This window comes from Camelina sativa, chromosome 14 (genome assembly GCF_000633955.1).
Source record: "Camelina sativa cultivar DH55 chromosome 14, Cs, whole genome shotgun sequence".
NCBI lineage: Eukaryota > Viridiplantae > Streptophyta > Magnoliopsida > Brassicales > Brassicaceae > Camelina > Camelina sativa.
Window position 1 is genome coordinate 11,784,053 of NC_025698.1, and position 25,738 is coordinate 11,809,790.

Here is a 25,738-nt window from a genome sequence, read left to right on the forward strand (position 1 = left end):
TGATTCATCTAAACTTTTATTTTAAATATATATATATATATATATGCAAACAAATATATATATTTTTCTGTTTTATTGATATTTTCCCTTTTCTTTTCAGCCAATATATCAGATTTGCCTGTTTTATTAAGAATACTAACTAGTAGAATAATAAAATTAAAAAAAGGAAACAAATATGGAACTTTTTTAACTATGAAATTATAAATTAGATGACTTACTAAATTAAGCTCATTTCATAAATTAGATGACTTCCTAATACGATCATATATATAAGATGAACCTTTTGGATGACTTCCTAATACATACAAATAAATTTGAGATATTTACCAATTTTGATATTTTGCTATCAACCAAAATAATTCTAAATAAAGAAAGATATTTTTCGTTTGCCTAATTAAAAAAAAAAAAAAAAAAAAAAAAAAAAAATATGTTAAACATTNACTTATCTTGAATCTTGATGAAGCACCAACCATATATATATTGGTCAGTCCAGTCATGTCTTCATTATAATAACACAAAATTAAAAACTTCATAGAAGCCGTCGTTTCACCTCTTCTTGAAGAGAGAGAGAGAGAGAGAGAAGAGTTACACACACGGTGAGGTTTGGATCTAAATCGATGGAGGTCGCTTTCCCATCTTCACCGCCGGCGAATTACATCGACGACGAAAGATTAACAACAGAGATGATATCCATGGATTTCACCAAATTAGGATTCTCAGAAGATCAAGAAGATATTAAAAAACTCGAGAGATCATGGAGTCAACTTGAAGAATCCGTCGAGTTTAACGACGGTGAAGACGACGAAGAAGACGAAGAAGAAGAAGAAGAAGAAGAAGAGTTCTCTTTCGCTTGTGTGAACGCAGAAGGATCTCCGATAACAGCAGATGAAGCTTTCGAAGATGGTCAGATCCGTCCTGTGTTTCCTCTGTTTAACCGTGACCTACTCTTCGATTACGACAACGCCGATCGCCAAAACGACGACGTTTCTGTCACCGACGAGAACAGACCGCGTTTGAGAAAGCTATTCGTCGAGGATCGGAACGGTGACGGTAACGGCGACGAGACGGCGAAAGAATCTTTGGGACCGTATTGTTCTTGGTCGGGTGGGACGGTTGCGGAAGCGTCGCCGGAGACTTGCCGGAAAAGTAACTCGACGGGATTCTCGAAGCTTTGGAGGTTTAGGGATCTTGTTTCGAGAAGTAACAGTGATGGAAGAGACGCTTTTGTTTTCTTGAATAACAATAACAACAACGTCGGTGACAACAAGACTCGGACTCAGGTGGTGGCGGCGGAGAAGAATAAGGGGAAGGAGAAAACGTCAACGTCAACGTCTTCCTCTTCGTCGTCGGAGAAGAAGAAGAAGAAGAAGAAGATGGAGAAGTCGGCGCATGAGAAGCTGTACATGAGAAACAGAGCGATGAAGGAAGAAGTGAAACACAGATCGTATCTTCCGTACAAACAAGTTGGTTTCTTCACTAATGTGAATGGTCTTAGCCGAAATATTCATCCTTTCTGAATTCTGACTTAATCATCATTTCTCTTCTTGACCCCCAAAAAAAAAAAAAAAAAAGTTTGTTTTTTGGATGATCTTTTTGTTTGTTTATAAAAAAAAAGTAGAAAAAAAAAATTCAAATTAGTATTATTTCGTATGGAGTCCCTTACTGCTGTTAAGTATATTGGATTTTGATATAAAGCAGAAAGGTGTACTGTTCTGAGTGTTATGTGAAAAGCTTGGCTTGTATTAAACCATTCTGTGTGTAAATGACTTATTAGTTAGAGTTGGTATATGTAATTATGCAAAGACATTGAAGAATTAGTTGAAAGAAGTTTGTTCTAAGAATTGTCTTCTTTCTTGCGTTGTTGCTATAATAATGTAATTATCATTTAGTTTGTTGAAATCTGTCATTTGGTTGTTAGAATTTGAATTAAAACAATATGGTTAATGGTCACTTTCAAAGTAATCGAAAACTAACCCATGTACAAGACATATATATTTGTTGTATGATTTTGCAATAGTGTGATTGATATATCAGCTAAGAAGTTATAAGAGTGAGTACACAAGAGTCAAGAGGTTAACTGATCCGAGAGATTAGCTCAACTGTTCGAAGACACAAGGTGTTCGTTGATCCGAATAACTTGTCTTCCTGAGTTTGTTGATGCTTCCAAAGGATGCAGAAACAAACAAGGGGCACAATGAGAAGAAGGATGTATCATTTTCTCATTAATTCCAAACCCAATGACACAATGAAACAAGACACCCCTATTCATAATACTTGTAATGATAAATTTAAACTAAAGTTTTGAACAAACCTCCAGCTCAAAGCACACTGACAACCCAAACGAAAGACAAAGCCCAACAACAACTTAAAATAGAACAGATCAAAAGTTCGATTTGCCAATATACACATTTACATTTTCAAATGGTTTAAAAAATATTCTCGTTTCTGTAGGCCGAGATTTTGTTTGATGATAATGGGTAATACAAGTTAGGGCCTAACTTTCAACTTACTAACACGCCTTAAACTTTGTTTGGAGCCCTAAGCTAAGAAGACTGTTAGCTGCATTGTTTAAGTTCAATAAAATCAAAAGGCTGCTTCACCTTCCAGACTTCCCACTATATGTTGCAGCCAAATAAATTGACTCTGCTTCTCCTCATTGTTGCAAATTTGCAATCCAGTTTCACTCCTCATGGAGTAAACATGTACAATCCATTTTTTTGGATTTTATAGTATTCTTTAGAATGTTAAATATTGACATATTTATTTTTGAAAACATCAAATGACTATACTTCTTTTCCGGGAAATCAAATATATTGATATCAAAAACTGTTTACAAATACATAAACATTGCTAAACAAATAAATGCAATTTACCAAATTAACTATTATATATACACATAATTGGTTTAACTAGATAGTGCGAACATAAGAAAACAAAAACAAATGCGAAGGAGAGAAGGAGTCACATAGAGAACCAGTGGGAGAATTAGAAATACTTAATCTATATCATTTGGCTTAACTATGTAAGAAATACTCCTTTATCTATTGTATCAATCATTGCGAACCAGTGGGAATTAGAAATATGACCATCGAATATCAGAGTTCATATAAAAACCTAATAAAAGCAGACACAAATATATAAAAAACAAAATGTCCATAAAATAGATGTCGACATAGAAATTAGTAAATGGTACATAAAAAATGATACGTTCTCAACATAAACTGCAGTTCGATAAAGGTCGTTTTTCTAATTGTTCCCCAAGTATGTATCATACGTTCACTTGGCCAAACCATGCATTGTCATTTTTCTAATTGTTCTCCAAATATGACATTTTCGTTCAGTTATTCTCTTTTTTTTTCGCGTGACATATTATTTTTCCTATGCAAACATGTAATTTTCAAGAAGAAAAGGCGTCACATTTGATCTATGCATCATGCATGTGTAGAAACATTATGACCTGGTTAATAAAACATTTCATTTCTGTTAGTATCAATCATAACCAATAAGATATATTAGACATACGGGCATCGAATATTTCAAATTGTTGTTCTAAGTTTGAAAAATTATATTCCACAAGCAACTTTCTCCAACAACAACAAAAGAAGAAAAGAAGAGAAGAGTACTAAACCAATTAATTGGGTCGTTGACAAAATAATTGAACAATGATATGCATATTTCTTCACGAACTTGAGAATTTTAAAATGGAAATTGGATCGTTGACATTTGATGCACGTTCTTGCACGTTTCTTGATAGTTTCGCGCAGACATGCTTTCACGATTACTGAGATGCAAGTGAAAAAAAAATAAGATGAAAATGGTTCTATATAAAGGCATGCACAAGTAATGCAGAATCACAACACAAAACAAAATAAACGCAGTACTAAAGCAGCAACCAAACACAAAGAATGGTATCTTCTTCCGGGATGGGGCGCTCAGCCCATCTCGTATATGCTCTTGGTTTTGCTATCATGGCAACAATGGTTGCTGCTTCATATGAGCCCTACGTGTATAGCTCTCCCCCACCACCAGTGTACAATACTCCTGCACCAAAGGTCGATTATAAGTCTCCCCCACCTCCATACGTGTATAGTTCCCCACCACCTCCACCAACATATTCACCATCGCCTAAGGTAGACTACAAGTCTCCACCACCGCCATACATTTACAGTTCTCCACCACCACCTCCTTATGTCTATAGTTCTCCACCACCACCACCATACTACTCACCGTCACCTAAAGTAGATTACAAATCTCCACCACCCCCATATGTTTATAACTCACCACCCCCACCATACTACTCACCCTCACCTAAAGTAAATTACAAATCTCCACCACCACCATACGTCTACAGCTCCCCACCCCCAACATACTACTCACCCTCACCTAAAGTAGAATACAAATCTCCACCACCACCGTACGTCTACAGTTCCCCACCACCACCATACTACTCACCAGCTCCTAAGGTCGCATACAAATCTCCACCACCACCGTACGTCTACAGTTCCCCACCACCACCATACTACTCACCAGCTCCTAAGGTAGCATACAAATCCCCACCACCACCGTATGTCTACAGTTCGCCACCACCACCATACTACTCACCAGCTCCTAAGGTCGCATACAAATCTCCACCACCACCGTACGTCTACAGTTCCCCACCACCACCATACTACTCTCCAGCCCCTAAGGTCGCATACAAATCTCCACCACCACCGTACGTCTACAGTTCCCCACCACCACCATACTACTCTCCAGCCCCTAAGGTCGCATACAAATCTCCACCACCACCGTACGTCTACAGTTCCCCACCACCACCATACTACTCTCCAGCCCCTAAGGTCGCATACAAATCTCCACCACCACCGTACGTCTACAGTTCCCCACCACCACCATACTACTCTCCAGCCCCTAAGGTCGCATACAAATCTCCACCACCACCGTACGTCTACAGTTCCCCACCACCACCATACTACTCTCCAGCCCCTAAGGTCGCATACAAATCTCCACCACCACCGTACGTCTACAGTTCCCCACCACCACCATACTACTCTCCAGCCCCTAAGGTCGCATACAAATCTCCACCACCACCGTACGTCTACAGTTCCCCACCACCACCATACTACTCTCCAGCCCCTAAGGTCGCATACAAATCTCCACCACCACCGTACGTCTACAGTTCCCCACCACCACCATACTACTCTCCAGCCCCTAAGGTCGCATACAAATCTCCACCACCACCGTACGTCTACAGTTCCCCACCACCACCATACTACTCTCCAGCCCCTAAGGTCGCATACAAATCTCCACCACCACCGTACGTCTACAGTTCCCCACCACCACCATACTACTCTCCAGCCCCTAAGGTCGCATACAAATCTCCACCACCACCGTACGTCTACAGTTCCCCACCACCACCATACTACTCTCCAGCCCCTAAGGTCGCATACAAATCTCCACCACCACCGTACGTCTACAGTTCCCCACCACCACCATACTACTCTCCAGCCCCTAAGGTCGCATACAAATCTCCACCACCACCGTACGTCTACAGTTCCCCACCACCACCATACTACTCTCCAGCCCCTAAGGTCGCATACAAATCTCCACCACCACCGTACGTCTACAGTTCCCCACCACCACCATACTACTCTCCAGCCCCTAAGGTCGCATACAAATCTCCACCACCACCGTACGTCTACAGTTCCCCACCACCACCATACTACTCTCCAGCCCCTAAGGTCGCATACAAATCTCCACCACCACCGTACGTCTACAGTTCCCCACCACCACCATACTACTCTCCAGCCCCTAAGGTCGCATACAAATCTCCACCACCACCGTACGTCTACAGTTCCCCACCACCACCATACTACTCTCCAGCCCCTAAGGTCGCATACAAATCTCCACCACCACCGTACGTCTACAGTTCCCCACCACCACCATACTACTCTCCAGCCCCTAAGGTCGCATACAAATCTCCACCACCACCGTACGTCTACAGTTCCCCACCACCACCATACTACTCTCCAGCCCCTAAGGTCGCATACAAATCTCCACCACCACCGTACGTCTACAGTTCCCCACCACCACCATACTACTCTCCAGCCCCTAAGGTCGCATACAAATCTCCACCACCACCGTACGTCTACAGCTCCCCACCACCACCATACTACTCTCCAGCCCCTAAGGTCGCATACACATCCCCACCACACCCACATGTATGTGTTTGTCCACCACCTCCTCCATGCTATTACTCACCTGCTCCTAAGGTCACATACAAATCCCCACCACCACCATACGTATACATCTCCCCACCACCACCATACTACTCTCCAGCTCCTAAGGTCGCATACAAATCTCCACCACCACCGTACGTCTACAGCTCGCCACCACCACCTTACTACTCTCCAGCCCCTAAGGTCGCATACAAATCCCCACCACCACCGTACGTCTACAGCTCGCCACCACCACCATACTACTCTCCAGCCCCTAAGGTCGTATACAAATCCCCACCACCACCATACGTCTACAGCTCGCCACCACCACCATACTACTCTCCAGCCCCTAAGGTCGCATACAAATCCCCACCACCACCGTACGTCTACAGCTCGCCACCACCACCATACTACTCTCCAGCCCCTAAGGTCTCATACAAATCCCCACCACCACCGTACATCTACAGTTCTCCACCACCACCATACTACTCACCTGCCCCTAAGGTTGCATACAAATCTCCACCACCACCGTATGTCTACAGCTCCCCACCACCACCATACTACTCTCCAGCTCCAAAGATCGAGTACAAATCCCCACCACCACCGTATATCTACAGCTCCCCCCCACCACCATATTACTCTCCAGCTCCAAAAGTTGAGTACAAGTCTCCCCCACCACCATATGTTTACAACTCTCCACCTCCTCCAGCGTATTACTCTCCATCTCCAAAGGTTGAGTACAAATCTCCTCCACTTCCGTATGTCTACCAATCTCCCCCACCTCCATCATACTCTCCTTCTCCAAAGGTTGAATACACTTCCCCTCCCCCACCATCATATTACTAAATTGGTTTCACGTACGAAATTCATAAATAAGATACCAAGGTTCAATATGTTTCGTCTTTTTAATTATTCTTGGGCATTGTCCGTTTTAATTTCCAAGGTTCATATGAATTCTTTTGGCTATTGAAATTTCATTTGGATTCATGTTTGTTTTCTCCCAGTTGTGTTACAAATTAATATAATGAATTTTTACCAAAAGGATACGATGTTTGTTTCTTTCATTAATCATAAGTTTTTTCGCACGGCGATGATGGTTTCGTATGTTATGTGATGAAGCGCCTAGAGTGATACAACATTAAACTGTCTATTCATTTGTAGGAAATTATTTGAAAGGAATAGGTATTTTTAATGAAAATACAAGTTACTTTTATTACACAAGCAAAAATATGTCGAAAACATTCATTTCGAATGGTTAATTATATTATAGTGTTTTATCATGTTTTAGAGTTATGAATCTTCTATATATAATAACTGTGTGTTTGTGTTTAAAAGTGGTTCTGGTTTTGAGCTTCTTTTTGCTTTTCGTAGTCGAGTTATATATGAATATTTCTACCTTAACAGATTTTTAGAAAGGATTATATATTTATACGAAAAGCAATTATATAATTTCTTTTTGGACTGAGTTCTGATTGAGGGACAGTACTTAGAAATAAGATTTTGAGCTCTTTTGTTAGATATATATACGAATTCTGAAAAAAAAATTGGATGCATCTCCTAATATTTTACTGACATGAGTAAAATCTTCAAAACCTAGAATTGGTTACGAGTCTACATTATAAAGTTTTAAAGAAAAAAAAATTAATAAAAATGACAGGGGAGCTTCTCAGGAACCTACAAGCACAAACACACTCTCACTTGTGGGATGAGCTTCTCACAATCAAAAGATCCACATTTTAGATTTTGGAGATTATGGGATGAGCAAAGGCGTAGATATATCATTTAGCACCATATATATAGTTCACGGGAAAACAGCTAAAATCAACTCCAACTATTTGCCAAACGTTTTTTTATACCTAAATTTCAACATCCTGCTAATAACAATCTAAATTGTATTAAAATTCAAATTTGCTACCTAAACTATATAAAATATTGTCAATTTCAACTTCTGTTCGAACAGTGTTAAATCAGAGTTTAATGATGTTGAGTTAGACGGTCTCTAACATCAACGTAGCACTGAGACTTACCAAAACTACGTCATTTTGGTCATTTTTGGGTAGTTTATAGCAAGAAATGACCAAAAATGAAGTCTCACAACACACCCAAAAACGGACTCCAATACCCCATTTTTTGTCAAACGCTTTGTTTCTTGCCACAATGCACCTAAAAATGACCAAAACAACTTAATATCGTTAAACTCTGATTTAACGTTGTTCGAATAGAGATTGGAATTGGCAACATTTTCTATAGTTTAGATAGCAAATTTGAATTTTAATACAGTTCATATTGTTATTTGCAGGATGTTATAGTTTAGGTATAAAAAAAGTGTTTGACAAATAGTTGAGGTTGATTTTGACCATTTTTCCATATAGCTTGTACTCTGTGAATTTGTTTCTTTTAAAGTTTTAATAAAAATAATACTATAAATAGAATATTTTTGTTCCTAATTTGTTTGATTTTCAATTTTTTGTTTAAATATAATATAATATAGTGTAATTTGGGTTAAAATAAAAAGAGGTGACTAAAAGAATTTCACAGTACACTAGACATAAATAAATTTTACCAAAAAGAATTAGAGATGAATAAAAAGGTTCGTTGAAATGTATATCTTTTATTATTTTTATTATCTGAACCCAAGTATTGTTTTGTAAACGTAAGAAATATGGACTCGTTCAAATAATATATACATATTATTTTTATCGTATCTGTTAATTTAATAATATCATCATATAATTATCTAAAACTTTTTTATATGGCACCATTATCCATATTCCAAAGTACGTACGTCAGGGTTTTTTTTAATCTACAGCCGTATTCATTGACGGAAAACAAATGTACCTGAAATTAAAATCAAGACGGATGCAGAACATATGGAGACATGCGCATCGGAAGAGAGATGAATATATAAATCCATTGTTTGTCTCTATGCAGGACATATGGAGAAATGTCGCAGATCTTCTTCGACTATAAATAGAAGAGCAGATAAGAAAAGAGCATCTTCTTGTATCAACTAAAGTTGTATTCATCTCCAAGCTAAGTACCACTCTCAGTTTTCGAATACACCACCCTCAAGGTTCGTTTTTGTTGTATAGTTTCGGATGATCATGTGTTCTTGATCTCTTTTTCTTTTCACTCGTCTACATGAAACGGTTATTTATAGTTTCCTATATCTCATCGCATGTTTCCTTTTTTTTTTGTTAAACCGGATGAATATCTCGACCAGTTTCTCGTATCATTGGTAACGAGTCTTCTAAGAATTTGACAGTCTTATGTAAGTTTTTTTTTTTGTTTTCTAGTGTAGTTGGAACTAAAAAGAAATGTCAACAGAATCGTACGAAGATGCCATTAAAAGACTCGAGGAGCTTCTGAGTCTGAGGTACACACAAACAAACACTCTCTCCCTTTCAGACGATATTCCGACTCCCACTCCCACATATTAGATTTTGCAGGTTGTGAGATGATCACAGCCGTAGATTACCCTCGTACCCTATGAATTTGGTTTTTTTATAAAGATAATATGTTTTTGTTTTTAACATGAAATGGTCAATTCTGAAGTAAAAACGCGGATCTCGGGAACGTTGCGGCTGCAAAAATCAAGAAGTTAACAGACGAGTTAGAGGAACTTGATTCCAACAAGCTAGATGCCGTAGAGAGAATCAAATCCGGGTTTATTCATTTCAAGACAAATCATTTTGAGTGCGTAAAATTTTATATTCATATATATATGTATGTATCCACCTGTGTCAGTACTTATATAAACGATTGTGCTTATCAAGTTAAATGAACTTATTATGTAATTTAGTTAGTGAACAAAATTAGCATAAGACAGAAAATGGTCTTTTTTTAATGAATTATGGATTGGTATATGTGTCTTGGTTAGATAAAAGAATTGAGTTTTTTGAATTTGATGTTTGCTCATTATTGTTATTCGGTTTCCATCAATTTCCAGGAAAAATCCTACTTTGTACAATGTACTTGCCAAGAGCCAGAGCCCCAAGGTTTTGGTTTTACAAATCACTTCATCTCATCTTTGAGCTTTTACTTTCTAGATTTACTTTTCTCTAGTCGTCACAGAAAAAAAGGGTGTAAGACGGTAGAAAATGCTTTTGATTTAGCCTTGAATATGGTAACTTTATAGACAAGCAAGAAAAACCCTAAAATTAGAAACGAGGAATATTAGTAACTTTTTTTCAATGTGATTTTATTTTTTTCTTTACAGTTTTTGGTGTTTGCTTGTGCGGATTCAAGAGTTTGCCCTTCTCACATCTTGAATTTCCAACCTGGGGAAGCCTTTATCGTTAGAAACATTGCTAACATGGTGCCACCTTATTGCAAGGTTCGTCCAACAGAAATGAATTTCATCAAGTCACTCTTTTAAACCTTACATAAACTTCCCAAGTTGTTTATATAAGCTTTTGTCTTTGGAAACGTGCAGACAAAATACTCTAATGTTGGTGCCGCCCTTGAATATCCAATTACAGTTCTCAACGTACGTAACAATTAATTAATCATGATTTATTTGGCCTTTGCTCCTTTTTATTGTACATGGTCGGTAAAAGATGCTTATTGCTTAGTAAAAAGCTGATGTGACCTAGTTGCTTCCAAGTCTTCGGCTACTCTTTTATTTATCAAACCGTAAGAGGATAATGTTGTCATAATCAGGTGGAGAACATTCTGGTGATTGGTCACAGCTGCTGTGGTGGAATAAAGGGACTCATGGCCATTGAAGATGATACAGCTCCCACTAAGACGTATTTATCTCTAATGCTTATTTAAGAAAACCATGAGTTTCTTAGCGACGAGTTCACTAACTTTGATTGAAATTCTTGAAATGGCAGCGACTTCATCGAAAACTGGATCCAGATTTGTGCACCGGCCAAGAACAGGATCAAGCAGGAATGTAAAGAACTAAGCTTTGAAGATCAGTGCACCAACTGTGAGAAGGTACTTAACTAAGAGTCGAAGACAAGATACAAACTTGGCTCTGTTTTTCAACTTTTGAAGTAATTAAATTGAGATTGTCTCTTCTGTGTGAGCAGGAAGCCGTGAACGTGTCCTTGGGAAATCTCTTGTCTTACCCATTCGTGAGAGAAAGAGTGGTGAAGAACAAACTTGCCATAAGAGGAGCTCACTACGATTTCGTGAAAGGAACATTTGATCTCTGGGAACTCGACTTCAAGATCACCCCTGTCTTTGCCTTGTCTTAAAAGATTCCTCCTCAATCTTTTCTCTATGTTTCTTCCAAGTGTGTTCTCGTAATCTTCTTGTAACTTCAACTTTGCTACTTCTGTTTCAAAATAAATAAAATAAGGCTTCTAAAGAGCACTCTTTTATTTCCATCCTCATTGATACATAGAGAATATAACACTTTTGACACTTTCTTAGCTTATACACATAGATAAGGCTACACTTAATCTGACCCCTCAAGAGATGGGATAAACAACGACCTTCCCTGTGGCATGGTTCGTTTCTAAGTATGAAAAGGCATCAGCGACACGTGAGAATGGGAACGGTCCTTTGGGATCAACCACAGGTTTCACCTTCCCACTCTCAATGTATGGGTTTAGTTTCTTCAAAACTTCACCGTTAGATGTCACAACAAATCTAAAACCAGGCGGCGTAACAGCTCCGGTCAAGGCCACAACTTTCCCTCCTTCCTTAATCACCTTCACTGCCTTATCACACATCCCTTTAGACAAACACAAAAGATGATTTTTAATCAAAAAAGTTTTGTTCCAAGAAATTATATATGTGTTAATTAATGGTGTTTTGTTTTGTTTGTTTACCAATGGCGTCAAAGACAATATCGTACTTGTCAGGCAAGTCTTCTATGTTCTCCTTTGTGTAATCAATAGCTAAATCAGCACCTAAGCTTTTCACTAGCTCCAGCTTCCCTGTACTCGCTGTTGCAGCCACTTTCGAAGCTCCATACACATGCTTCGCCAACTGTATCGAATAAGAATATGAGAAATCAACCCTAAACCATCAAATCTCTGATTCTTAGATCACAAGTAAACCAATAATGCTAACCTGAATCACAAGGCTCCCTACTCCTCCTGCACCGTTAAGAACAAGAATCGACTTCCCAGAGGAGAACTCAGTCCTAACAAGACCTTCATCAGCAGTTTCTATCGCCAACGGAAGCCCCGCGGCTTGCGCGAAATCGATGTTTTTAGGTTTAAGCCCCAATAACTTCTCTTCCACGGCCGTGTACTCTGCTAAAGAACCGAATTGCTTAGGACCTTCTAATGCTTTCTCGCTCACGTCTCCGTAAACTTCGTCTCCTTCTTTGAAATCTTTCACCGCACTCCCAACCTTCACCACTACTCCGGCAACGTCGTATCCCGGAACAGTCTGCTCCGAACGAAAGATTCATATGTTAAAGATTCCCAAAACCCTTCAAAGAGAGAGAGAGAGAGAGAGAGAGAGAGAGAGAATTTGAACTTACCGGGAGAGGCGAATCAGTGGCTTTAAATTTCCCTTGTCGTCTCTTAGCGTCAACGGGATTAAGAGCCGCGGCAACAACCTTAATCAGAACCTGATCTTCGTTAATCTCCGGCACAGCAATGTTACTCTCAAGCTTCAGAACATCAACTCCGCCGTACTCACTGTACACCCACGCCTTCATCTCTTTCGGAATCGACGCATCCGCCGCGACATTGACCTCCGCTGCTGAAGTGCTCTGAGAGCTCGCCGCCGAGATTTTCAAGAACTTCTTGCCGACTGTTTGCACGGAAGATCCGAATCTAACTCCGTTTAATCGGATAACCGGAGATTTCGTTGTGAGAGAACAATGATGAAGAAGAGGCGTCGCACGGCGGAGTACGGGAGTTGTTGTGGCGGTGGTTGTAGCAAGCGCAGTGTTCATTTTTTTTCTTCAGTGTGCCACTAGTTTTTTTTTTTTTTTTTTTTTTTTAAANTTATCTCTTTCGCTTTCCTCTGTTTTTTAAAACACTCTGTTTCGTGTCTTTCTTTGATTGGTCGCTATGTTTTTTGTGGTTGTCACAAAGAGTAAACTTTTCACGTTGGAGCTGATTTGTGTGATTATGAATATTTCATATTTTCTGGAACAGTCTACACTAATGGGCCTAATAAAATTTTTATAAGTGTTTATGAACAGGCCCAACAGTAGAGACAATATCATTCATCTAGGCACGATGAGATAGAACCACCATAGAAACCGCGCACAACGAAGCACGATCTGTACACGTGCCGAATTCTGATTGGGTCATTGGTCGAGCTTATAGATCCACCGTTCATTTCCCCCAGAAAGCTTTCTCTCCGAGCTCGACTGTTTTTTTTTGAGAAAACGTCAAAATCAGATCTTTCGATCGTCTCCGCCTTCGATTATCCAAAAAGGTAAGCTCCGAATATTTTTATTGAAAAAAACCCTAATTCTCTCATAGTACATTGAGGTTCCTAGGTTATTATGTCTGGATTTTCAAAACTGTTAGCTTTGATTCACTGTTTAGTTGTAAAATTATTGCATGTACTGTCTGAATTCGATTTTGTCTCTGTTCCTAGTTTTTTGAAGCGTATGAATAACCAAAATTTTGTAACTTTTTGTCCTTGCTAAGATTATATGGTATATATGTAATGAAATAAAGGCTAATTGGGTGTCAGAAACGTTTGGTATCTCTCACTGCTCTTATGTGCTTTTCAATGTTTCAATCTGGCGGAAGTGATCTCCTTTTACCAGTAAATTGTGAAATTTGTGTTGTTGTTTGTTATGGTATGATGATGATGATCAAAAGCTAATTGTAATTAGAAACTTTTGGTATATATGAGAATGTGCCTTCATTGATCTGTTTTCTAACTTTTGTGCCCTGTTTGCTTAATTTATGATCTAAATCTTGTAACTTGATCATTTGGATTTTGGTTAAAAAGTCATGGTATTGTGATTTTGCAGGCTCTCTTGTTGTTATTGGAAAAATGGCAGATACCACCACCAAAGCCGGGTTGAAAAAGCCAGTTTTCACAAAGGTTGATCAGCTGCGTCCTGGGACTAGCGGACACAATGTCACCGTGAAGATCGTTAGCACCAAGATGGTGTTACAGAAAGGTCGTGCTGATGGTCCTCAGGCTCGCCAGTTGCGTATTTCTGAATGCATTCTTGGAGACGAGACTGGAGTTGTCGTCTTTACAGCAAGAAATGACCAAGGTACTTACTTACTTCTTTCAATCAATCAGTCAATGAAAAAGTATATAGAGACCTTCAAAACTTTGTTAGAATATAATTTTGACATGTTATCTTTGATTTGGTTATGTGTGTAGTGGACCTAATGAAAGAGGGATCCACTGTAACTCTACGCAATGCCAAAATCGACATGTATAAAGGATCAATGAGGCTAGCTGTAGACAAGTGGGGTCGTGTTGAAGTTACAGAGCCTGCGAGCTTCAAAGTGAAAGAAGACACCAACATGTCTCTTATCGAGTATGAGCTCGTCAACGTCGTTGAATAAGAGTGACACAATCCTTCGAAACACACCTATAGAAAAGCCTCAATAATAAACCAGTCAATCGTAACCGTTAATATTGGCATCAAGAGAGAGTGAAACATGATATTCCTGCACTAAGGATATGTAAGAGTGATTGTTCTAAAAGTGAATGCAGAGCTTTGGCTTTAGGTTACGACTTTTGTGACACCTTTTGTTTTGTAATGCCACCATAACTGTTAAGGCTTTTGGGCTAACATTGTTACTTTCTTTGACCTTTTGCCTCGTATGCATATTCCTATTGAAGAAAACAGAAAATTTGTTTCCTTATCCTCTTCCTAATCAAAAAATATGATACCAGAAAATTTGGATTAATACTTACGTTATTCAGAGATATTAATGGAGAAATCGTGACATGCATTTTGATTTTTGAAATATAGAACTGGTATAGGGGGGATTGTAATTGTGATTTTAATACATTACTTTTTGCTGGCATAAACTTTTTCTTTACTATCCAAATTTAAATCCACATAACGTATGACATATTGAAATAAAGTTGGTGAATATCGATAACACATTGTTTTCTTTCCAAGTGTTAGACTATATCGATGAGTAATGCGTGGGCCCTTACGGTGCATCGAACACTATAATTATTTTTAGAGTAATATTTAGGTTCAATCCATAGGGTGATAAGATAAGAAAATAAAATCCTTTATAAGATAAGAAAATAAAATCTGTACACATTTATTATAAAATTAAAAACTTAAACCGCTTTTTTATAAACCTAAATTGACATATATTTTCGTTGTAATTGTAAAATCTAAATCGTAACCATCTCATTTGTATATCCAAACCATCTCATTTGTAAACACAAACCGATATATACTTTCGTTTTAATTGTTAAATTTAAATCCTAATCATCTCATTTGTAAACCCAAACCAACATATAATTTCGTTTTAATTATAAAATCTAAACCCTAATTCTCATTTATAAACCCAAACCGATATATAAACTCGTTTAATTGTAAAATCTAAACCAAGACAATATTTGACTTTCTTTAAATAAAAGTATACAGAATTTGTTTACTTAATTAGTTTTGCTTTTTAATTTAATTTTGATTTATTTTTTAAATAAAATATTAGATATAACATTCTGATTGGTTGAGAGAGAAGGGAGTGAATACAAAGGTTCACTCATATATTTCATTTTTTTTCTTTTTAGAAAATTGGACATTGAAGGCTCACCTTAACGTGTGAATTATTATATGAATTGTGTTGCGGTGAAAATATTTTCGAGTTGAGTCCATTGGAGAGTAAAATCCTAGAATAGTAAAAAGAGATAGTGTAACCTCGAAGAAGTGGTGTGTTGTTTTTCGAAACATTTCAGTAAATATATCACAAGATTTTGTTAAAAACAAGAGTGAAAAAAAAAAAAAAAATGGTTACAAGTTACACCCGTGTAAGAATGGTTAGTTTAATATTGTCTATGGCAGGATGTGTTATTGTTTGTCACCAATCACCATCGGTAGGATAAATGTTGTTGACAAATCTGAAACAAAAAGTTGTAAGTCAATATTTTTCTTCTAAACCATGCCTTAATTATCCACATTAAACATTGGTTCGAAGTTGAAGTTTATATATATACACACACTGACACACACAATTGCATCGACAACCCACCAACATTTACTCTGCCCCAATCGAATGTCTCCTCTGCCCTCTCAAAACAAAAAATGCTCAAACAATTTGTTTTTCTCCTACCCTTCTTCTCGTGTCTCTTCTTCCATGTAAGTCAAACACAAATTGTCCGATTTCTCTAAAACTGATGATTCGGTTCAAGCTTTTATTGGATTTGTTTCCGTTTAATTCAATTTTTTGATCATTTGAACAATCTTGGTAACTTCCACAATGCAGGTAGTTATGGCCGGAGGAGAACAGTTAAGTAACGGCGGTTTTTCGCCGGAGACGAATCCGTTCACGCCAAAAGCCTCTCTAGTACGTTACTGGAACAAACAGATCCAAAACAAATCACCAGGCTCAGCCTTTCTCCTCTCCAAAGCTTCACCACTAACCGCCGTAGCCTCCGCCACTTTCGCCAAACTCGCCTCCCAAAATTCACTTCCCGATCGCCTCCCTGACTTCTGCTCCGCCGCTAATCTCTTTTGTTTCCCCGATTTGGGTCCGACCCTCGACAAACACAGCAACGACGTTAAGTTCTCTGTTTACGACCAACGAAACTTCACCAACTACGGCACGACACGCCCCGGCGGCGCAGACTCGTTCCAGAAATATTCACAAAACGGCAACGTAGTAACCGACTCTTTCCGGCGATACAGCCGCGACGCCGCCGGTCACGACGATTCGTTCACAGGCTACGCCGATAACAGCAACGTCGTAGATGAAAACTTCAACTCCTACGGGACATCAGCCACCGGCGGCTCCGACGAGTTTAAAACCTATCAATCCGGAGTCAACAATCCAACGAGTCGTTTCACGGCGTATTCCGACGACGGAAACGGCCGTGCTCAGACGTTCAAAACCTACACTCACAAAGGCAACGCCGGACCGGGTCAATCTTTCACCAGTTACGGCAAAAACGGTAACGGAGCTCCGAACGAGTTCTCTTCCTACGGCGTCTCCTCCAATGTAATCGGATCTGACTTCTCCAACTACGGCGAAAACGCTAACGCAGCCAATGACACTTTTAAAGGCTACGGCGGCGACGGCAATGTTCCTCGGAATAACTTTAAAAGCTACGGTGCCTCAGGGAACGCTGCGGTTGACACATTCTTGAATTATAGAGATAAGGCAAACGTAGGGGACGATACGTTCTCGTCGTATGCCAAGAACTCTAACTCTCAGAAGGTTAATTTTGTGAACTACGGTAAGTCTTTTAATCCCGGTTCGGAATCGTTCACCGGTTATGGTAAAGGAGCTGAGGGAAACAAGATTGACTTCAAGACGTATACAAAGAACTCAACGTTCAAGGATTACGCCAAAACCGGAGTCGGATTCGCGAGATACAACCAGAGTAAACTCCGCGATGGTAAAACCGTGAATAAGTGGGTTGAGCCTGGCAAGTTCTTTAGAGAATCGATGCTTAAAGAAGGTACATTGATTTGGATGCCTGACATCAAGGATAAAATGCCGAAAAGGTCATTTCTGCCCCGTAGCATTGTCTCGAAACTACCGTTTTCGACATCGAAAATCGCAGAAATAAAGCGTGTTTTCCACGCTAGGGATAACTCGACGATGGAAGGGATCATTACTGATGCGGTAACGGAATGCGAGAGATTGCCTACGGTCGGAGAGACGAAGCGATGTGTCGGATCAGCGGAAGATATAATTGATTTCGCGACATCGGTTCTAGGTCGAAGTGTGGTAGTCCGAACGACAGAGAGTGTAGCTGGATCAAAACAGAAAGTTATGATTGGGAATGTCAAAGGAATCAACGGTGGAAATGTGACAAAGTCAGTGTCATGTCATCAGAGTTTGTATCCTTACTTACTCTACTACTGTCACTCTGTGCCTAAAGTTCGGGTCTACGAAGCGGATCTTTTAGACCCTAAGAGTAAAGCCAAGATCAACCATGGTATTGGTATATGTCACATGGACACTTCAGCTTGGGGTGCGAGCCATGGAGCTTTCGTGTCGCTTGGATCCAGGCCGGGTCAGATCGAGGTCTGCCATTGGATCTTTGAGAATGATATGAATTGGGCCATCGCCGATTAATTACCATGTCGTAGCTAAATGAATAATGAAATGTTAATTTTTTGTATCTTTATATTTCTGTAACGATACAAACTCGTTATGTTCCTCCGACTGTTAAATAAATATGTTGTGGAAATTTTAAAAAAAAACAAAATTTGTAGTGGGATGTATCTTTAAAAAATAAATGAATTTTTACCTAAGCAGTTTAACTTTATGGGCGTTTTAAGTTAGGTAATAATTAATTCGTGTGGATAACTTAAAAAAAAAAAAAAGCAAAATCATATACTAATAACAAATGATTACATTTGTAATATTAATAAGTTCTAAATCTAGATGATTGGTTAGAAAGAGGACCACCCAAATTTAGAATTTAATAATTAACAATTATATAAAAAATCGAATACAAGCAGAGAGAACTAAAAACAACACAATAACGATAAAAGGGTGGAGTCACGAGGTGGGGGTTGTTTAAAAGGGACAATGCAACTCTCTTATTGAAACTTTATGAATGTAAAACATCCAAACATATTTTGTTATGCATTTGGAATTTGTTGGAATGATTAATGAGTTGACGACATTCACATGTCATTCTATCTTTCATGATATCATTGCTTGGTTCAGCAAGCATCTGATATTTAGTTCCTCACAAACACGTATTAGTCTGTAAACCGCATATCTAAGCGACGCCACATCTTAACCCTAAGAAATCAGTATACATTTCATATCGCTTCTACGAGAATCAGTCCGGTCCAACCGATCATATCATCCTAGTTACGCTGAACTGGTTTGATGTTTCTTTGTCTGGAAGTGTAAGACTGACCTTTACTGAAACACAATTCCAACATTCAGGTAAATGTTATTGATACGATAATATCTCAATGAAGTAAAGGAGAAGTTATGTAAGGGAATATGGGGAAGACCAAACCTTAATTTAATGAAGATTGACTCAACCATCACTTATTCGTGAGATTGTTTTTGGGGACAAACAACAAGTTATGTAGGCCTATAAAGGACATGTAGCTTAGTGACTAGCAAGGTCCTCCTCTCCTAATTTGACTTCTTGTCATTTACATCATTTTTGTATTTGTTACTTTTTTTAGTAATAGATGTGACTGCATTTTTACGATGATGGGTAAAAAAACTAATATGAATGCTCAATGCTCGTCGCAGTAACTGATAAAATGTATTTTTCACTGGTTTAACTGGTGAACATTTTAGAGTGAAAAACAAATCGTCTCAATCTCATTAAAAAATCACTACTTCAATTTCTGACAGATTGAATAGCATTTATCATAGCAACAAGGATTAACTTAACCAGCCGATAGCGATATGTACTAAAATTTCGTAAACATCTCCCATATATGCAACATAATTTCACTAATCAGGTTTGCAAATATGGAATCTAAGAGCAACAGCAAAATATAAGCTGCCATACATGATGTTATCGTATGGTCAAAAACTTTAAGCTCATAACAAAACCAACCAAATATAGCATAAGTACCATTGCAAATATATAGCATAAATATCCAAAAGCAAAGAAATATTTAAAACTCAAAAATATTAGTATCCAAGTGAAAGACAACCGACTCCTCCTACCTTCACCGGTTCCATCTGATCACTCCGCATGCTTGCTAGTCGCATATATTTCAAGATTGCACCCGGGAGTAAAGCTGTGTCCCCATATGCTCATGCGCCAGGTCTCCTTCCCAGGTGAATACCGAAAGGGTTGAAAGGGTATCTAGGGCCTCTAGGGTCAAAAGGATCTCTACGGTCGAAAGGGTCTCTACGGTTGAAAGGGTTTTCTCTTCGAGGGTTGCTTCTTTTTTGGGGAATTCTTCCTCTTACTAGGAGAATGAGTAGTTTCCGTCGCCCCCAAAAATCAGCAAATCTACACTTCCAACCAACCTCATCTGTTAATGCCCAAAAAAAATCCTTAGCTTCTTTCTTCCAAGCATTTCTGTTTCCACAAATCATCTTCTGATGCCAGATACCGCATCTCTGTAGAAACACAAGCCATCTTCCCAATACTCACACCAGGAAGCAACTCTAGTATCTTCCGCTTTAGCTTTGTTGGTAAGTGCATCAAACATGGTGGAGGTTCCAAGCCAACCTTATAACAAAGATCAGTCAACAACGGTATAACAAGATCATCTTTTACCATTCTCCAGAACAAAAACACGTCACGGTAGTCGATGGAAGAGCTTTCTTTCTCAAACTTCAAAGTATCCAAAACCAAATTGATAACGTGCACAAACCTACACTTATCAACATAAGTCATGCGCACAAAGCAACGCTTATCAAGATAAGTCATGCGCTTATGCTCACGAGACCCACTTATAGTTTCCATAAACTACAACCTTAGGGCCTATGTTGTTAAACTGCAAAGTAACAGACTCGAGTGAATTGTTATCCTTACGGCTAATAAGCTCAGGTAGAGAATACCTAAAAGATAGAGAGAGTAACTTCTTTGAAACGCTAAACTTATCATCAGAGTCATGATCTAACAGCAAGAATCCAGATTCTAACATAACAGCATGAACTGACAAAACCAAGATCGTCAGTTGACTGTCATTACCAGATTTCTCAAGCAGTGTCTTTCTTAAAAAGGATGGTACAGTACTTAACCTTTTGCTTACAGGAGCCGGAGCCATTTCAACATCCATCGGATCTGGACCTTTCACTTGATCTTGGGTCTTGTCATCTCCCAAATTCCAATTTGAAGACTCCCCAACATGAAGCGTTGCAACAAAAGCAGACTGATCGATAGTGTAGTAGATACGGTCACCGGACGTTACGCCAAGAGATCGGAGCGTATCCTCCGGCGAAGGCGCGAGGAGCTCTTCTTTGCGGTTAAGCGACAGATGAACGGAAAAAGGCGCCGTGGGATTGATACGTCGCCGGAGATCGTTGAGAGTTGCTGTATCGGCCAGTTCAAGGTTTAGGGTTTCTCTCGTCTTGTGTTGTTTTAACCGTAGCTTCATTCTCGGACTCTGTTATGATCTTCTTCGTTGATGACATATTAAAACTACAAAATGTTTCTGTTATATATATAGAGAAAAATGCGCTTACTTACTTATTTGTGGGTGGCGATAGTTTAGGCCTAACAATGACAAATCAAACTACTGTATATGGGATTATTTGGTGGATACTTTTATTTTATACCATCATTCTCATTCTCATATCTATAAGCTATACCATAATCTTAAACCGAAGAAACCAGGATCTGTCTCAAGTTGGTTCGGCCAGAATCAGTCCAATCATAAACATACTAGTTTCGGTGAACATAACATGATTCTTTGTCTGTAAGTGTAAGACTGACTTGACTTTTTTACTGAAACGCATTTCCAGTATTCAGGAGTTTATCAGAATGTTATTAATACGAAAATATCTCAAATGAAATAAAAGAGATGTGATGTAAACATGTCCATATGCACATCACAATCGGCTTGCAAATATGAAATGTCAGAGATAATAGCAAAATATAAGAAGCCATTTTATGATAAAATGGCTTCGGTCCGTAACTTTTCTTATCTCTCTGACATAAGAGTTTGTATGGGTTCTAGTGGAAACTGTTTATGCCTCCAAGCAGCAGCAAGCCGGTTATGCCTCATAAAACCAGCATATCTTGCCTTCCAGTTAACCAAATCACCCTCTCCTGTCCCAACAACAATCTTAGCTTCTTCCAAGCACTTCTGTTTCCACAAGTCATTGTATAAATTGAATTAATTGGGAATTTTATTGTTGTAGGGACCTGAGACGAAGTGGAATTGATAATGATGCTGGTTATTTCCTGTTCTCGTAGTGTCACCACATTGCTATTGGTATGTCGGACTTAGCCTTATTTTATGATGTCAAACTATTATTCTATGTGAATTCATTATCTTCATAAAATTGGTACCTTTATGTGTGTTTTGATTGCATATCCACAGGCAGACATCCGTGTTCGTGGTTATGCTGGTTTCCCTTGAAGGTCTTAGACCATGTCTTCCCAAAGGTACACTCTTCTTATTGATTGATGGATCCTTTTGGTCTTATCTCGGCTACATCTTCAGGTAGTAGTATTCTTCCTCTTAACCGTTTTTTTTTGTTCTTTCTAAATAAGTGAAAAAACATCTCTCTCTCTCTCTTTGATGCAGGTCACGAGGAACTAGGATTACTGTGTGGAAGGTTCGAAGAGAAAGAAAAATCATTGTGGGAGTGCGTTTGATTTCTGAGTTCAACTTTCAGGTTACCTCACATCTATACATCTTTCAGCATATCAGTTGTTTTATTTAATATTGGCTAGTGTTGGTCCTTTGTTTCTTTTGTTATTGAAATTTGGAGGATACAATTAAACATTTTCCCTTTTCATGAATTGTACTTCTATTTTATTAGGCTTTAATGTTTCAAAGTTTAAAATTTTATGAAATGCAATAATTTTATAAACATATATATCTTAATATGCAATAATTTCATATTCTACTTTAATTTTTTTAATTTCAAAAAAAAAATTTCAAATTAAGAGACTCAAAATTAGAATCCACCATCGGAGGGAAATTTTTTAATTATGCTTCCTTAAGTTCTTATTCAACTAAAAGTACATCATATATTAATTCAAAATTATAAGAGCCCCAAAAATATAACCCCCATTGGGGTTGTCCTATCATATACTAGTTACGGTGAACATGTTTCTTTGTAAGTGTAAGACTGACTTTTTTACTGAAACACATTCCAGTATTCAGGAGTTTATCAAAATGTTATTAATACGAAAATATCTCAGATGAAGTTCAAGAGATGTGATGTAGATGGAATATGGGGAAAAACCAAAGCTTATTTACTGAACCATCATCTTTATGAGGTCCTTTCTTCTCCAGTTTTACTTGTGGAAATATTCATCTTTCAAGATGATGGTGTGTGGTAAGTTGTAACAGACATATGAATATCTGTTTTGCTACAACTGTTTATAGTTCTTTTAAATTTTATTCTAATAGTTAAAAATAACGTATTGCGTTGAAGGTGTGAAGCAATCGTTGTGATACCGTATAAACAAGATTGTTTATCAAATGAACGGTTAAATCATACAGTTTTGTAAACATGTCCCATATGCACATCATAATCGGCTTGCAAATATGAAATCTCAGAGAAATAATAGCAAAATATAAGAAGCTATTCTATTATACTTATAAATCTGGTGGTTTACAGAATAAATAAATAAAAAAAAAGAACTCATAAAAGAGCAACCGAAGCATAAACATGGAAAAAGAAGATTGAAAACCAAAGAAACTTTATAAGGATCAACAGTACATACTAGTTTCCTCCCCATTTATTTGCTGATATAGGAAAAGCCATATACAATACACCTACTTTCTCATACCTTCAACAGACTCACCAGTTCCATTTTTCTCACCCGGGATGTTTGTTAGCTAGTTGAGTCCCCCAAAGTTGCATCCGGGAGTAAACCGCTGACCCCATGTTCGTCCGCCAAACCCACGTGCTGGTAGTCCCGGGTGAATACCAATGGATCCATACAAGCGATCCCCATTAAACCATGTGGAAGGGTCTCCAATGATCCGAGGGAATCGCATAGCGCTTCTTCCCGTGGAAACATCCCTTCTTGGAAACTGTTTATGCCTCCAGGCAGCAGCAAGCTGGTTATGCCTCCAAAAATCAGCAAATCTTGCCTTCCAATTAACCAAATCACCCTCTCCTGTCCCAACAACATTTTTAGCTTCTTCCAAGCACTTCTGTTTCCACAAGTCATTGTCTGAAGCCAAATACCGCATCTCGGTACAAAGGCAACCCATCTTCGCAACACTCACGCCGGGAAGCAACTCTAGTATCTTCAGCTTTAGCTCTGTTGGCAAGCGCATCAAGCATGGTGGAGGTTCCAGGCCAGCTTTATCGCAAAGACCAATCAACAACGGCATAACAAGACTATCTTTTACCATTCTCCAGAACATGAACACTTGACGGTAGATCGTCGAAGAGCCTTCTTTGTCAGACTTCAAAGTATCCATAACCATATCAATAATGGGCACAAACCTACGCTTATCAAGATTCACGTGAACTCCCCCACTACTAGACCCACCTACAGTTCCGTAAACTACAACCCAATGGCCTAAGTTCTGAAACTTCACAGTCACAGACTCGATTGTATTGGTATCCTTAGACTTAATCAGCTCAGGCAGAGTATACTTTAGGGACACCGTAAGTAACTTCTCTGAAAAGCTAAACTTATCAGACCCTGAATCGAACAGCACGAATCCAGATTCTAACATAACCGCATGAACCGATGAAGCCAAAGTCGTCAATTCACTGGTATCACCAGATTTCTCAAGCAATATATTTCTCAAGAAGAATGGTTCACTTAACCTTTTGCTTTCAGCGGCAGCGAGCTCCATGTCATCAAGCTCCTCCACATCCATCGGCTCTGGACCCTCCATACCCGTCTTGGATCCTTCTGCTGGATCTTCTACGGTGGAATTCGGATTCAATTTGGCTTGATCAGGGACAACATTAACAACCTCTGCGAATCCAATACCCATTGAATCTTGAACAGCCGCCACCGGATTACTCTTCGATCCCAATTCCAAATTCGACGACTCCCCAACCTGATCCGATGTGACAAAAGCAGATTGATCGAGAGAGTAGTAGATAAGGTCACCGGATGTTACGCCAAGAGATCGGAGCGTATCCTCCGGCGAAGACGCGAGGAGCTCGTCTTTACGATTAAGCGAAAGATGAACGGAGGAAGGCGCCGTGGGATTGATACGTCGTCGGAGATCGTGGAGAGTTCCTGTATCGGCCAATTCAAGTTTTAGGGTTTCTCTCGTCTCGTGAAGTCTCAACCGTAGCTTCATCCTCGGACTCTGTTATGATGAACTTTGTGATCTTCTTCTTCTTCTTCTTCTTCGACAAGAAAAGAGATTAAGCAAGGCTGAGGCGGTTACGAGTTATGTGGCGTCTTTGGGCCTATAATTTATTATTTGGGCTTTTGGTGGGTAACATACAGTATTGTTTTTCGTGCAAATGTAAATTAGGATTTTCTACATTGAAAAGTTTGAAAAATACCAAAAGGTAACAATTAAAGTCCAACTTCTGTTGAGGTTTGGTCAGCATACATTTCACTTTTAAACTGTCTGAACTACTAGTATAAGATCTGTAGATTTTTGGAGGTCTTTCATTAGTGTGTCGTTGTGTTTTAAGTGGCTTAAAAGGGGTACAAGTACACAGGTACACGCTTTCCATGAATTGTTTTAAGTTCTTTGTTTGGTTAATTAACCAATGAAAGAATCAAAGTAACTTAACTTTGAGTCCAAATAAGTAGTCTGTTTCTTTGGAAGCACATTCATCAGTCACGACAAAATCTCATGATCAAAGATCAAGTGGTAACTATCC

General features: G+C 38.7%; 7 protein-coding genes and 1 pseudogene across 13 annotated transcripts; 5 read left to right on the forward strand and 3 right to left on the reverse strand.

The window, feature by feature from the left end:
• On the forward strand, positions 477–1,841 carry LOC104741069. Its single transcript, XM_010461842.2, has one exon. It carries the CDS (start codon positions 618–620, stop codon positions 1,515–1,517), a length of 900 nt encoding a protein of 299 aa, XP_010460144.1. The 5' UTR covers positions 477–617; the 3' UTR covers positions 1,518–1,841.
• LOC104741070 (extensin-2-like) lies at positions 3,792–7,300 on the forward strand. Of its 7 annotated transcripts, none has more exons than XM_019235652.1 (3): positions 3,792–4,130; positions 4,614–6,372; positions 6,925–7,300. In XM_019235652.1, exons 1-3 carry the CDS (start codon positions 3,906–3,908, stop codon positions 7,059–7,061), a joined length of 2,121 nt encoding a protein of 706 aa, XP_019091197.1. In that variant the 5' UTR covers positions 3,792–3,905; the 3' UTR covers positions 7,062–7,300. The 7 variants fall into 7 exon arrangements, with proteins under 7 accessions (XP_019091197.1, XP_010460147.1, XP_019091196.1 ...); XM_010461845.2 differs by having other exon boundaries at positions 3,793–4,130; positions 4,539–6,372; XM_019235651.1 differs by having other exon boundaries at positions 3,802–5,914; positions 6,152–6,372.
• LOC104741072 (beta carbonic anhydrase 3) lies at positions 9,099–11,611 on the forward strand. Its single transcript, XM_010461847.1, has 9 exons — positions 9,099–9,288; positions 9,512–9,591; positions 9,771–9,911; positions 10,165–10,213; positions 10,435–10,551; positions 10,651–10,704; positions 10,878–10,966; positions 11,054–11,159; positions 11,255–11,611. Exons 2-9 carry the CDS (start codon positions 9,533–9,535, stop codon positions 11,420–11,422), a joined length of 783 nt encoding a protein of 260 aa, XP_010460149.1. The 5' UTR covers positions 9,099–9,288; positions 9,512–9,532; the 3' UTR covers positions 11,423–11,611.
• LOC104741071 (quinone oxidoreductase-like protein At1g23740, chloroplastic) lies at positions 11,523–13,132 on the reverse strand. The gene is made up of 4 exons (XM_010461846.2): positions 12,664–13,132; positions 12,246–12,569; positions 12,002–12,161; positions 11,523–11,904 (listed from the first exon to the last, which is right to left on the reverse strand). The coding sequence occupies exons 1-4, from the start codon at positions 13,081–13,083 to the stop codon at positions 11,639–11,641; spliced, it is 1,170 nt and encodes a 389-aa protein (XP_010460148.1). The 5' UTR covers positions 13,084–13,132; the 3' UTR covers positions 11,523–11,638.
• On the forward strand, positions 13,401–14,927 carry LOC104741073 (uncharacterized protein At4g28440). The gene is made up of 3 exons (XM_010461848.2): positions 13,401–13,574; positions 14,125–14,376; positions 14,490–14,927. The coding sequence occupies exons 2-3, from the start codon at positions 14,148–14,150 to the stop codon at positions 14,675–14,677; spliced, it is 417 nt and encodes a 138-aa protein (XP_010460150.1). The 5' UTR covers positions 13,401–13,574; positions 14,125–14,147; the 3' UTR covers positions 14,678–14,927.
• On the forward strand, positions 16,326–18,520 carry LOC104741074 (polygalacturonase 1 beta-like protein 1). Its single transcript, XM_010461849.2, has 2 exons — positions 16,326–16,437; positions 16,565–18,520. The coding sequence occupies exons 1-2, from the start codon at positions 16,384–16,386 to the stop codon at positions 18,380–18,382; spliced, it is 1,872 nt and encodes a 623-aa protein (XP_010460151.1). The 5' UTR covers positions 16,326–16,383; the 3' UTR covers positions 18,383–18,520.
• On the reverse strand, positions 19,933–21,342 carry LOC104743489 (annotated as a pseudogene).
• Positions 23,478–25,200, reverse strand: LOC104741075 (F-box protein SKIP22-like). The gene has a single exon (XM_010461850.2). It carries the CDS (start codon positions 25,198–25,200, stop codon positions 23,764–23,766), a length of 1,437 nt encoding a protein of 478 aa, XP_010460152.1. The 3' UTR covers positions 23,478–23,763.

What these genes read in the sequence shown, in the direction of transcription:
- LOC104741069 (XM_010461842.2), top strand. Translation starts at nt 618, where the DNA reads ATGGAGGTCGCTTTCCCATCTTCACCGCCGGCGAATTACATCGACGAC.
- LOC104741070 (XM_019235648.1), top strand. Translation starts at nt 3,906, where the DNA reads ATGGTATCTTCTTCCGGGATGGGGCGCTCAGCCCATCTCGTATATGCT. An exon ending in AATCCCCACCACCACCGTAC is followed by an intron (nt 6,675 to 6,749) that starts ATCTACAGTTCT and finishes CCACCACCGTAT; the next exon opens with GTCTACAGCTCCCCACCACC.
- LOC104741072 (XM_010461847.1), top strand. Translation starts at nt 9,533, where the DNA reads ATGTCAACAGAATCGTACGAAGATGCCATTAAAAGACTCGAGGAGCTT. An exon ending in CCAAGAGCCAGAGCCCCAAG is followed by an intron (nt 10,214 to 10,434) that starts GTTTTGGTTTTA and finishes TTTTCTTTACAG; the next exon opens with TTTTTGGTGTTTGCTTGTGC. An exon ending in GATACAGCTCCCACTAAGAC is followed by an intron (nt 10,967 to 11,053) that starts GTATTTATCTCT and finishes TTGAAATGGCAG; the next exon opens with CGACTTCATCGAAAACTGGA.
- LOC104741071 (XM_010461846.2), bottom strand. Translation starts at nt 13,083, where the DNA reads ATGAACACTGCGCTTGCTACAACCACCGCCACAACAACTCCCGTACTC. An exon ending in TAGGGAGCCTTGTGATTCAG is followed by an intron (nt 12,162 to 12,245) that starts GTTAGCATTATT and finishes TATTCGATACAG; the next exon opens with TTGGCGAAGCATGTGTATGG. An exon ending in TATTGTCTTTGACGCCATTG is followed by an intron (nt 11,905 to 12,001) that starts GTAAACAAACAA and finishes GTTTGTCTAAAG; the next exon opens with GGATGTGTGATAAGGCAGTG.
- LOC104741073 (XM_010461848.2), top strand. Translation starts at nt 14,148, where the DNA reads ATGGCAGATACCACCACCAAAGCCGGGTTGAAAAAGCCAGTTTTCACA. An exon ending in TACAGCAAGAAATGACCAAG is followed by an intron (nt 14,377 to 14,489) that starts GTACTTACTTAC and finishes TTATGTGTGTAG; the next exon opens with TGGACCTAATGAAAGAGGGA.
- LOC104741074 (XM_010461849.2), top strand. Translation starts at nt 16,384, where the DNA reads ATGCTCAAACAATTTGTTTTTCTCCTACCCTTCTTCTCGTGTCTCTTC. An exon ending in TCTCGTGTCTCTTCTTCCAT is followed by an intron (nt 16,438 to 16,564) that starts GTAAGTCAAACA and finishes TCCACAATGCAG; the next exon opens with GTAGTTATGGCCGGAGGAGA.
- LOC104741075 (XM_010461850.2), bottom strand. Translation starts at nt 25,200, where the DNA reads ATGAAGCTACGGTTGAGACTTCACGAGACGAGAGAAACCCTAAAACTT.